The following is a 13,340-nucleotide window of genomic DNA, read 5'->3' as shown; positions in this document are numbered from 1 at the left end:
AACTGTGTTGTTTTGCTCAGTTCAGAACAATTTAACCGAGTGTTTCCTTTGTTTTAAGAAGGCCTTCATATCACTGGATCCAACTGTTTTCTATTCTGTTGGCATGTGAGACAGCAGCGTGTTTCAGAGGAAACGAATCAAAGGCGCTAAATTAAGTGAGCTGACACAAACGGGCCGTGTTTGTAATAACTTTGCTAGGTATTTGAGACTTTGCTGCAGGATAAAGCTGCTGAGAATACTGTTTGACTATAATAACTCTTTCATATTGAGTGGAGCATGTCAACATAACTGCCAGTGTCTCATTTGTTCTAAAACGGAGCTTGCTGCCTCTTTGGTCCTGATGATTTTGTCCAAAACACATGCTTATCAGTTCTCAAGCACGAGACAAATAATAGATCGCGATGAATGTGCTACTTTTATGCTGCTTAGACACACACATACACACACATCTGCAGTGTATTTCACATCCAGAGGACCACCAGCTGGCTGACAGCTGTCTGCGCCCAAGTGAAGGGTAGATATTTTGACAGCCTCATCTTTCTGATGTCTAGACTGCGACTATTAAACGCCGTGGCAGACGTATCTGCTTGACTGACATTGCGGAACATCTATTGACTGCTTTGGATCTGCTGTCTGTGATCCACTTTAAAATGTTATTTGTTTCCATCCTTATGAGCGCCCTTTACTTTGATTCGGTCTCTCCTTCCTCTGTTCTAATTGACTCCTTTAATCTCATATTACCTTGGGTACATTGATTCCTTTAAATACTCGGTACTTTGATTGAACCCTTTCATTTCCTCCTCTGCTCTGCACTGACTCATCTTTGTCTTCTTTAATGAAATGCTGAATCAGATTGCTTAGAGTTCCTTATGTTTTTACCTTGGGTATCGTTTTCAAATTTGATTTTAGTCTCCATTGTGTACACATAAAAGAAAGAAACCTGACTGCAACCTTTTCAAATCACAATGAATGCAAAAGGTTTGAGCAAATCTGTAAAATCCCCGTGGTCATCTACAACCACAGTTATTTTTCTTGTCATTCTCATCATTACTTTCTATAAAAGAACTCAATTATGAAACACTTTTGTAAGACTGAATAGTACAGACAGTCACATCACATAAAAAGAATCATTGATTTTCACCTGACAAGGCCTCTAAAGTACCCTGTCTTTTTCTTTTACAGCCTGCATTTCCTGGTTTTCCACACGGAGGAGGTTCACGATGTGCTTCGGATCTGGGATGGGCCCCAGGATGGAGGGGTCCTGCTGAGGGAGCTTAGTGGCTCAGTGCTTCCCCCGGATGCCCACAGCACCTTCAACACCGTCAGCCTGCAGTTCACCACCGACTTCTTCACCAGCAAGCAGGGCTTCGCTCTGCAGTTTTCCGGTAATGATGGGATCAAGTGTTGTAAAGGAAATACAGGGGAGGCTGGGGTAAGATGAGCCGGCTTTAACTCACGCCGTCCTCAAGGTCAGGACAAATTAGACAGAGGTAGAATGAGAATATGAATCATTATTTCAAGATCTCTATCGAAATAAATTATCAGCATGAATCTTTAACAAAGCTAAAAATATGACCTCCAGTGGCTCAACTGGCCCCAGTTAAAGAGTAAATTAAGCCATCATGGGTTAAAATAACAATGACAAAGCCACCAACTAAGACACATGAGATGTCTGACTCACTTCTGATTAAAGGACAGACCTTGTAGTCAATAAAAAAAGGCTGGAGGTCAGACTTTTATTCTGCTTCATGGTCAACAAGTCAGAACCAAAAGCAGAAGTTCTATTTGTCTTGCTTGCTGTAAGAATCAAACCATGATATAGAAAAGAAAAATACTTTATTGGCTCCTCTGCATGCAGACAGGAGTTTTTCTGTGATTTGCTTTGGCAAAAACTCCGATTTTAGAAGCGTAGTTGTGTCTTTTAAAAAGAACAGAATACACACAACGTTCCACACTCACCAGATACGTCCAGATAAGCATCTTAATTCAAGATTTAAAGTAAAGAAATACAGCCTGATTTACTTATAATATGTACAGAAATACACTATATTGCCAAAAGTATTCACTCACCCATCCAAATAATTGAAATCAGGTGTTCCAATCACTTCCATGGCCACAGGTGTATAAAATCAAGCACCTGGGCATGCAGACTGTTTCTACAAACATTTGTGAAAGAATGGGTCACTCTCAGGAGCTCAGTGAATTCCAGCGTGGTACTGTGATAGGATGCCACCTGTGCAACAAGTCTAGTGGTGAAATTTTCTCGCTCTTAAATATTCCACAGTCGACTGTCAGTGGTATTATAACAAAGTGGAAGCGATTGGGAATGACAGCAACTCAGCCACCAAGTGGTAGACCACCTAAAATGACGGAGCGGGGTCAGCGGATGCTGATGCGCACAGTGCGCAGAGATCACCAACTTTCTGCAGAGTCATTCGTCTTAGACCTCCGAACTTCATGTGGCCTTCAGATTAGCTCAAGAACAGTGGTAGAGAGCTTCATGGAATGGGTTTCCATGGCCGAGCAGCTGCATCCAAGCCATACATCACCAAGTGTAATGTAAAGCGTCGGATGCAGTGGTGTAAAGCACGCCGCCACGGGACTCTAGAGCAGTGGAGATGCATTCTCTGGAGTGATGAATCGCACTTCTCCATCTTGCAATCTGATGGACCAGTCTGGGTTTAGCGGTTGCCAGGAGAACAGTACTTGTCTGACTGCATTGTGCCAAGTGTAAAGTTTGGTGGAGGGGGGATTATGGTGTGGGGTTGTTTTTCAGGAGCTGGGCTTGGCCCCTTAGTTCCAGTGAAAGGAACTCTGAATGCTTCAGCATACCAAGAGATTTTGGAAAATTCCATGCTCCCAACTTTGTGGGAACAGTTTGGGGATGGCCCCTTCCTGTTCCAACATGACTGTGCACCAGTGCACAAAGCAAGGTCCATAAATACATGGATGAGAGAGTCTGGGGAGGATGAACTTGACTGGCCTGCAGAGAGTCCTGACCTCAACCCGATAGAACACCTTTGGGATGAATTAGAGTGGAGACTGAGAGCCAGGCCTTCTCGTCCAACATCAGTGTGTGACCTCAAAAATGCGCTTCTGGAAGAATGGTCAAAAATTCCCATAAAAACACTCCTAAACCTTGTGAAAAGCCTTCTCAGAAGAGTTTAAGCTGTTATTGCTGCAAAGGGTGGACCGACTTCATATTAAACCCTATGGATTAAGAATGGGATGTCACTGAAGTTCATATGTGAGTCAAGGCAAGGGAGCGAATACTTTTGGCATTATAATGTATCTGCAGACTTAACAGTAAAATTATTATCTTGTTCAGTGTATTGAAGCCATTGATGCTCCTGGTATAATGATGCCTTATAGCAGGGGTCATCAACTACTTTTGTACAAGGGCCAGCTTTTTCCTAAAAAGACACCCTGGAAACGAACTTTCAGATAAACTCAACAAATTTTTTTTTTTTTTTTTTTTTAGTAATTTTATTTTCTTTTGAATGCACATAATATTTAGGCTTTAATATTGAGATCAGTCCCAATGTCTCAGCCAGCCGCAAGGGGGCAATTGAGATATTTTGGCTGAATAGATTGACGACTGTCACGTTGTTGAACTCTGGGTTTGACGCTAAAATGCTGTAGTAATGAGTAAAATATCCAAGCAAGAAAATTGCACTCCAAATGAAGTTGAAGCTGAAAGTTGACAGAGAAAACTGCATTTTTTAAAATCAAGAATGGGCTGATAAATACGTGTTTAAAATGCATTACATTAGTGAGAAACAGCTGACAGGGAGATATGGGATGCCAGTTGAATATCACTGCCTTAGTGGAAAGTGCTGGCTCAGCTTACCCCATTGCCTTTGGCTCACTTTGCCCCAAAGGGACCATTCTGGAAAATAATGCCTAGTTAGCAATTCAGCTTAATCTTAAGCAAAGTGATTTACATGGTTTCATGAATTAGTAAATCACCAACATGTAAAATGTTTATTTGCTTTGATATAACAGTCTTTATTCCTGACACGCAGACAATTTACTTTGAAAGGCAAAAAGCAGATTTGGTGTAAAAAGTACTTACTACTTCTCCCATGTGCTTCCTGAACCCATGAGCACATGACAAAAACTATGCACAGTTGCCTAGGGGTTGAGCCAACGTACCCTCTGGCTCATCTTACCCCATTCTCCCCTAACATGATCATGGGTTAAAGCTAGAGCAAAAGCATGCATGCATGTTTCTCTCTTTAGTCTCTGTTGGTTATTTTTATATAATTGCAGTGATCAACCTGCTCTTTCTCCTCCAGTTTCCACTGCAACCTCCTGCAACGACCCGGGCATGCCGACTAATGGGACCCGTGGTGGGGACAGCAGGGAGCCTGGGGACCATGTGGTGTTCCAGTGTGATCCCGGCTACATCCTGCAGGGGGCTAACAGGATCACCTGCACTGAGAACAAGGGTCGTTACTTCTGGGAGCCAGACCCTCCTACTTGCACAGGTGCTCCATCAGCATGAATATTGTCAAACAATGTGGTGCTACTGTTTAGTTCATGTACTTTTTAAAATATGCAACAAAATCTGCTTTAATTGGATGTTCAAGTAGGAGTTTCAAAGTTTAAGAAGTGCTCTAATACTTCATTCCAAACCCCTCAGGAGTGATTATGATGGAATTATGGAACTATTTTTTTCTTTTTTATTTCTACCCATCTCCATGGATATAAAGTCTACTCCTACAGTTTCTGTGAGAAACTTTTTTGTAGCTGGGAGATTTCAGATGATTAAACTTGCAAAGACTGAAGAGAGCAGCATAAAACTAAGAGCTATCTTTAAGTCTTATGACTGCAGCCTGCCTAATGCAGTGTGCTGCATCACCTCTCCCACTGCTCTGACTTTTGAGAAACAGGTAGACAATGCAGATTCTAAATGCGATTACTTAACAGACTCCCTAAGTGAATCTTAAGTGGCAAACCCGATTGCTATGTTCCCCAGATGTCTCCCGAAGTCAGTGCAGCAGACGGCGAGATCTTATTATCTCGTTTCTCAGTAGCAACCCAAAGCTCTCAGTCATTCCCTTTACCCATATTTTCATGTAAATTCTACATAAAACACATAATACTCTTGACAGAATACTTAAGGAAAGAAGTGAAGGCCTCATAATTAACTGCCCTGTTTAATTAGCACTTTTCTTAATTACTTTGATTTTTTTCTCCTGATAAGGGAGGATTACAGGTGAGCACATGAAAAGAGGTATCATCTGGCATTAGCTGCATCTTAATAAGGCATCTGGTACTACATACTCAGAGGTCTTCTATAAATAACAGCAAATGACAATGACTAGTTGTTGCAAAAGTGTAGTTGACACTTTCTTCGCCACTTTGGATATGTTTCTGGATGGAACACAGTGGGAGTAGATAATTACATTTGTTCTTAAAGGAATTCACTCTAAATTTTGTAAATAAAAGCAATATTTGGTTGTGTCCCACCTCCTTTTAAGCCCAGTCCAGATCTAAGATTCTCAACACAACAAGACTGTTTTAGAACAGGTGGGGGACAGTCGTGAGTTTCAACTCATATCATTGCAAACCATTTGTCTGAACTGGGCTAAATATGTTTTTTTTTTTTTTTTAATCTTTTCTGACATTGTCCTCCCATTTCACCATAGTAAAGGCAGTGGAATAATCACATCATATCGTCTGTATAGCAGATGAGTCCATGCATCGCTCTGATAATCAGGATTATTATAGCACTATGGAAGAAGCTGGTTTCAGTATCAAAAGACACTGGAAGTCAGGCTCAGACTTCAAGCAAGATATCTGGATGTAGATGGATACTTTTCCTGCCTGTTTATTTACATTTTTATTGTTAGCTGTCCTGTCATAAGTTTTGCGATAAGTGCATCTTAGGCATTTGCACAGCAGGATTTTTAACAAAAATATTAGTAAGAATGAAGCAAATCATTTTGAAGACAAAAAAAATAACAAGAACAATGATTTAAACAAGGGCTGTGAAGATTAATCACAATAATGGTGATTAACTAGGATCCACAGTTAGTGTCATGACTGCTTGTGGAGTGATTAGCTCAGACTTTTCTCTTCCCCTGCTATGGTTAGCGTGGGTGGGGTTTTCCAGTGTATCCAGGGGCTGCTGCTGCGATAGCCGTTAGCTCGGATGTAGCCATAGGAAAGCGGCAGTTTAATTGGAACTGAACGACATTTTTTTCTTTTTTTCTTTAAAGTCCAAAGAGTCATACCAAAAGCTTATCTTGGTGCAGAAGTTGTTTTTGCACATCTACTGAGTGGTCTTGGCAGCAATTTTTACATGACGAACAAGTTGCTTTTTACATGGTTAAATTCATGTTTAGATCTTCAGTCTACCTTTAAAAGCAGGCCTGTATCGAAACAGGAGGTCAGTTGCCCTTAGTTTAAGACAGTTCACAAAACAGTTTGGATTTCCTGCTGTCAGTTCTGAATGCAAAAACATTGGAACTTTAAAATCTGGTAGCAAGGGTGCGATTATTCGTGATTATCCACAGAAATTATGAGAATAACCATGATTTTAAAAATAATCTTTTGACAGCCCTATTTTATTTTTTTGGTAGGAGATACCATCTACCAATATTAAGTAGATGTATTTGAAATTATGTTGTTTTTGTGTCATCTACTGTCATTTACTAAACCATTTCTCTCTGTTCCTAGCTCCATGTGGTGGGAACCTGACAGGTCCGAGTGGCCTGATCCTTTCCCCAGACTATCCTGAACCCTACCCCCATGGCAGAGAGTGTGACTGGAGGGTCACTGTCACACAGGACTATGTCATCGCTCTTAGCTTTAACCAGTAAGCTTCAGTAATAGGCAAACGCAACCAAATTTGTTATTCCTATTGTACATGTTCAGCATAGTGGCAAATGAAAGAAACACAAAGAGTAATGTTTACTTTTTCTCTTACCAGGTTCAGCTTGGAGCCCAGTTACGACTTCTTACACATCTACGATGGACCGGACTCTCTCAGTCCCTTGCTGGGCAGCTTCTACGGCACCGATGTTCCAGATAGGATCGAGAGCAGCTCCAACACTCTCTTCTTGGCTTTTCGCAGTGATGCTTCCCTTAGCAGCAATGGATTCGTGCTTCAGTACACAGGTGGGCACCTCTCTGATAAAAGGAAAGACTTGCACTAGTTCAGCTAAATGAGAGCTTAGATTTCTGTGTGTTTGCTCTAAGATGTAAGCATTTTCATCATGAGTTATTCATCTTCAGCGCTTTCAGATTCTAACTAAGCAGTGAATTTAAAATGGTATGTGAGACTCTATCCCCCAAACAATTCATACTTTAAAATTCTTCCTTTTGGCAGAGTGCAAATGGATTTACCCTCTGCTGCTTATCGACCTTGCAGATTGTTTCTTTTTAACTCTCTCTTGTGTCTAGTCCAAAGCGAGTGAGATTAGCGTTGAGAAAATTGCTTCAGAGAAAGAAGGAGGGGGTGTCTGTGCTGCAGCTTCACGATCCCCGTCCTCCCATTTGTGCCATGGTGCGCCTGGGTGTTGTCATTGATCTGTGCCCCCTCTAGTTGCCAACTAACAGAGAATTATGAAAATGAAAAGCCAGCAGCGTGTGCGCTTAAGCTTCGTTTGATCAGTGCTTTGCAGCTGCACAAAAGGCTCCTTATAAATTAGAGCAAACAACATTTTGTTGTCTCATGCTGAGCTTAGCTGACCACAGCATGATGTTTGGGGGACCCAATTTATTTGCACACACGCGTTATTGTGTACAGCAAACATGATGCAGAATGATCCCAGACATCCTTGAAAGATGGATGGATGGTTAACCCACTACTTTTATGCTGCAGCCTCCATACCTGTACGTTAACCTCCTCCTAACAAATATACAGGCGCTGAACGAGCTTTAAATTAGACAGGGCGTCTTCGTTAGGGGCTTTGCTTGGGAGAACAGTGTTAAATCTTCCTAACTCTCCCAGCCTCAATTAGAGCTGTTTAAGGTATCAGACGTTTAACCAATTTCAGATCGACCCTGAGCTCTCTGCTTCTTGGCTGGCGTTCAGATGGGATTTAATCTATGCAAGCAATTCAACAGATTTTACAAAGCTACCAGTTTATGTGATGCAGCTCAGTGCTTTCATTAGTGAATTATACATAAATGGAGTTAAACACAGCGTTTTGCTAAGACAGTGTTACAGAGCCTGCCCCTTAACTCACTCCCGGCGATATTTACTGCAGTGTGTGATACAGTGTGTGATATTGTATGGCCGGTCTGCTAGAGCAGATGGACCCAGTGTGCGGCGCAGAAAAACTCCCTCTTCTCACTTCCAATTCTCCACACTAATGATCCATAACCAAATAATACATAAATTAGGTCCTCAGTTTCAGACAAACAACGTGGCAGGAAAGCGCGGCGGGCTGTGGGTTTGGGTCTGTTTGGAGAAAAAGCAGCAAGTTGACGTGCCGTCCCAGCCTGTGTTTGGTCTGCCGGCTGCTGAAAATTGCATTACAAAACTTGCCTGAGGTGCTGTCAGCCTCTTTACCAAGCGATCGTTGTGTCTCTCTGCTGTGTTTCCGTGTCTCTGGCCATGTCTGATTAGCGTCTCCTGGGTAATATGTGAACTAAAACTTTCCAAGCCTGAGACAGATTAGAGTAGCCCACATGGACACAGACATGAATTCTTGCTTGAAACAACAACTTCTTACACTCCCAGGTCCCTTTTTTCTGCAAATGCCCACTTTTCCTTGCACCTCTAAATGTCTCAATGTGAGGGAGTTCAAATCGCCCATCCTCGCTAAGCTGACCGACCTTCTCACCACTAGCTTGTGTCAAGGGCCAGTCTACACCTAATACCCGCTACATCCATCACGCCTCTGCTGTCTCTTGCCAGGTGTGCTGGTTTAATGAAGGCGGCAGCAAGGGAAGGTTCAGGTCTAAAATCGGCCCGTGAAAGGGCTCAACCTGTCTAGAACAGGTGCCCCGGGTGACAGACAAGCAGGCCACATGCTTGGCCTCAGCGCTCTGTTCAGCCATGAAGGGCAGCGTCCCGTATGGTCAGCAGATCCACAGATTTCAGGTTAGAAACTGGGCTTCCATCCAAGGTATCACATGCTCATCAATACCCTCAAAACTTTAGTTAGACTAGACTTTGCAATATTTACTGTGTACACAGTACAGGAAAACTCTTCCCCACAAAGAGAATTAGCTTGATGAAAGTTGTGTTTATTGTTAGTTTTAGATTGCAGGAGTGTTGACCAGTAAAAACTCTCAATCACTTTTAAACTCTGGGCACTTTTTAGAAAAGCAAGAAAAGAAGAGAAGGTGGTGAAACAGTTTAATATTGCACAGTAGCAGGGCTTTTGGAAACTCCACTGGCATGACATAGAAGCAGGCCCGACCTTACCTATACACAGACTACACAGCACGTAGTTTGAGATTTTATCCTGTCTCTCTCTGCAACTTTGACCAAACATAAACTTTACCTGGTCATCTCACATTAGTAAATTAACCCTCGAGACATCTGTTTTGGAGATCGGTGCCATCTGTGATCAATTAAGTGTACTCAGTGTCCACTTGCTCTCACCCCCTCTCTCGCTCTCTCTCTCCTAATATTGCAGCACAGAAACTCTCATCGTGTCTTTCACCCGTTATTCTGTAACCTCTCTTGAGGTTTGTGAATTTATGATGAAACTTCATGAAGTTTCTGCCCTGGTTCTAACCAGGAATTAACTGATGTTGTCGAACTTCCTTGCGCAGATCAACTTGGTGAAAACAAACGTGTGTATTTGAAGGTGATTCAATAAAAGAAAGGCTACAGATGATGACACTGAAGCAGAGAAACAGTGAGGAAGAGAAAGAAGCAAAACAAATGGGCTGCTGTGTGTGAGGGAAGGGGGGGCAAGATCAGCTGGTTCAATTTTGAGAAGAAGACCCCAATAAAACATAAAGCTAATAAAGTGGGATTAATGTTATGATGAAAATAATTAACCCACAGCGATTACCTTTTCTTTAAGATGGAATTAAAATATGAATATTTTTTATCATTGCAAAAAGGAATGTGATCATGAAAAGCAGTGATCATTTTCAACTTAGAATGGTTTTTTTTTTAATTAGAACTGGGAAATTGATTGAAATTTAGATTAAATCAGAATTTGGCCTCCTGCAATTTTCAAGCAGAAGATGTGATATTTATTCAACCTGAAATGTGTATCAAAATACTAGTTTAATAAATATTTATGCAGCAGAGATGTAATGCTCTACTCATCGTGCAAATGTCAGGGTTTGCAAAACCCCAAAAGAGGACCCAGATGCAGAAAACTAAAAAAAGGATTTAATAAGACAAACAAAAGACGGCAAAACCAATAAATGACTAATGATCAAACACAACGAAAAAATAAACTAAGTAACCACAAGGGAAAAAATCTACTAAACAAAACCTGCTTAAAACAAAGTCCATCAAAGGTAAAATGAACAGGAGGCATGAGGAGAAACACAAGGAGTAACACTGAGGAAGACACACGACAATCTAACAAAAGACAGGGAGAAATACAGAACCTAAATACACAGGGAGTGATTGCACAAGGAGAGACAGGTGTGGTTAACGAGACCCAGGTGAAACTAGTGAGGGTAATCACAGAGGAGGGAAACTGAGGCAGGAAGAAAAACTGGAATCACACACAAGGGAAGGCAACAACAAAATAAACAGGAAACATGGAACACTTCACAAGACATTTACCAAGAAACGCACGAGGACTGAAAGACAACAAAACTAAAACTAAGGCCCCATCCACAAGGAGACAAATATTATATATATATATATATATATATACATATATATAATATTATATAAATTTACAGCAAAATCTGATGCTCATTTACCGCCTCCACAAACAGCACACACCAGATGTTCTCAAATGCACTGCGGAGAACAACCAGTAGGGCAACTAGAAGAAAATTTGGGGCAGTTTTCTGTGAATATCCTCTCTGTTTTGGTGCATTTCCGTGGAAGCAATACAGCGCCACGTACAGGCTTGGCATGTATACTACTGTGTTTTCAGTCGTTTTCAGAGGTTCCATAGTTAAACGGATATTTCCTTAAGCGGTCCTGTATTTACGGAAAACTTTTTCAAAACAAAATGGAAATATATCGTTTTCATCTCCGTGTGGACAAGGAAACACTGCAAACACAGGAGGATACAAAAGCAACAAACTACAACCAAAGGGAGCACAAATAACAACACAAGGAGGGAAAATCAAACACAGGGAGGGACAAGGTTAACAAAACACACTAGAACTATTCAAGAAGTAATGAAACACAAGAGATAATCAACTAAACAACACTAGAAACATGATATAACAGAGCGCACAAACCATAGAAACACAAGGGCTACAGAAAACACCAAAGAAACTGAGGATCTAAACATCAAAATCTGGATCATGACAGCAAACATTTAAGTGTCTTTTTCATTTACAAAAAATCCTATTTTTCTGTTTTTTGTGTATGCTTTTCTTATCAAAAATTCTTATTCCCTCCGATACAACAATTCATAATGAGCTTGCAGTACAAGTGTAAATAATTGCAATTTATTTATTTATTCATGTTTTTAAATCATTCAGCCCTAGTTGTATCTATTTCATATTTGGCTAGTGAAAATATAGAATGATTTATTGCTTGTGTTGGCTGAAAATGCATAAGATAAAGAACTTAAAAAAAATTATTGCACATCTAATTGAAATTAAAATATTGGAAAAAATAATCGGAATTCGTTCAGCCCTGTTTTATATGCATCTAACTCAGGCTAGATTGCAACAACTTTGCATTAACTATTATTGTAATAACATTTCTTTTAGTTATTTTAAGATAATTTTGTATTATGAGTATTGGGGTGGGGGCATGTTGGGGGGGCTCGTATCAGAGTCTGCTGAGGGCCTCACTTTGGTCAGGGGCAGCCCTGCATTAACCATGCAAAGCAGATGGATACGCCCATTTCCTTGTTTTTCACTGGTGAATCCATCTTGCAAAGCTCCCATCTGAACCGTTTGGGCCTGGTTAGAATGTGACAGGACCAATCAGCAACGAGGGGCTGTTCTTTCAGGTGCAGCAGAGTCGTGACGTAAACAAGCAGCAGCAAGAGCTGGTGCAGTTATAGAGGAAGAGATTAGCGTGGATGCTGCTAAAGCGCCAGTTTTATCAGAACTTGAATACATTTCTTTGTTAAAAGAAGAACAAAGAACAGCAGTGAGTTGTTTTCTTTCCAAAAACCACAAAAGTGGAGTACTTACATGTCTATAGTCACCATGTCTTGGGTTATTCCCCATAGCTGCGCTGGATAGCTGCTACGTCACGTGTCTTGTTGCTCTTATTGGCTCGTAGAGATGTGACAGACAGAACGTTCGTCCAATCACACTCCGGGTTTTTTTCAAAGCCTCTGCTTTTTCTCAGACGTTTCCTATTGAAGCTTTCCCAGATGGATATGTGAAACAAGTCCATCTGGCGTGTCAGGTTGGCTCTGCATAGCAGTAAAGAATTTGTTCTTTGTTGATTTTCCTTTATGAGGATTTCAGAAGTACAAGGTAAAAGAAATTCTCTCGCTGAAAGCTTTTGTTTAACTTGTTGACTCTGGCACATGTTGTTGTCAGGCACTAAGTTGTAAGTTGAAGTTCTCCTGATGGAAGGAAACACTTGACCCACCTTCCTTTCCCCTTTGTAAGTGTGTGTTAAGTCATCAAATATTGAAAAGTTTGCTTTGAGACTAGAGTGTGCTGTGTCTAAGATTGAACCAAATTGCTCTGGGCATTTTTCCTCTGTTTATTTTAGCTGTGAGGGCGTGAAGTGTGCCAAATTGACAGGCCTCCTCACACATGCACATTTTCCACCTAAGAACAATGTGATGGTAGATTGAGCGAGACATCTTTCTTACGACCTCAGGACTGGTGATTGATATGCGGTTTGATACAGCGCGCGTGTGTGTAAGTGTGTTAAGGGTAAGTGTTTGTGCGAGCGTGCGTGTTCGCTAGCGAGAGCTCGCGTATGTGCATTGTCTTCTCTAGTTGAGTGCACAGTGAAGTGTTGTGTGAGAGGCGGTTGTGTGCAGTCAGCAGACCTTGGGCCAGAGCAATGCCACTCTCAATCAGCTGCCTGTCTGTCTCCACAGCCATACATACCTCCAGCAGCCACAGATGAAAGGGCACCGTCAAGGGCTGGAGAGAAAAGTGGCAGTCAGTGAGATATATTTACTGAAAGGGGAGAGCACTGAGTACGGGGAAAAAGGGAGTGAGCGACAGAAAGGAGAAAACGCAGAATAGCAACATCCTAGGACAGAGGAGAGTTTCTATTCCAGTATCGCTGCTGCATC

At 41.4% G+C, this 13,340-nt stretch overlaps 1 protein-coding gene across 1 annotated transcript in view; it reads left to right on the top strand.

The window, feature by feature from the left end:
* The window catches only part of csmd2 (CUB and Sushi multiple domains 2), a 443,344-nt gene that overhangs the window by 304,312 nt on the left and 125,692 nt on the right, over positions 1 to 13,340 (top strand). Inside the window, exons 27-30 of the mRNA XM_041809040.1 lie at positions 1,183 to 1,385; positions 4,299 to 4,490; positions 6,688 to 6,826; positions 6,941 to 7,128. Coding sequence (XP_041664974.1) covers positions 1,183 to 1,385; positions 4,299 to 4,490; positions 6,688 to 6,826; positions 6,941 to 7,128 — 722 coding nt within the window. The remainder of the gene's footprint in view (positions 1 to 1,182; positions 1,386 to 4,298; positions 4,491 to 6,687; positions 6,827 to 6,940; positions 7,129 to 13,340) is intronic.

This window comes from Cheilinus undulatus, linkage group 16, assembly GCF_018320785.1.
Source record: "Cheilinus undulatus linkage group 16, ASM1832078v1, whole genome shotgun sequence".
NCBI lineage: Eukaryota > Metazoa > Chordata > Actinopteri > Labriformes > Labridae > Cheilinus > Cheilinus undulatus.
Note: the sequence above shows the minus strand (reverse complement) of the source record. Positions and strands in the feature narration are given on the sequence as shown.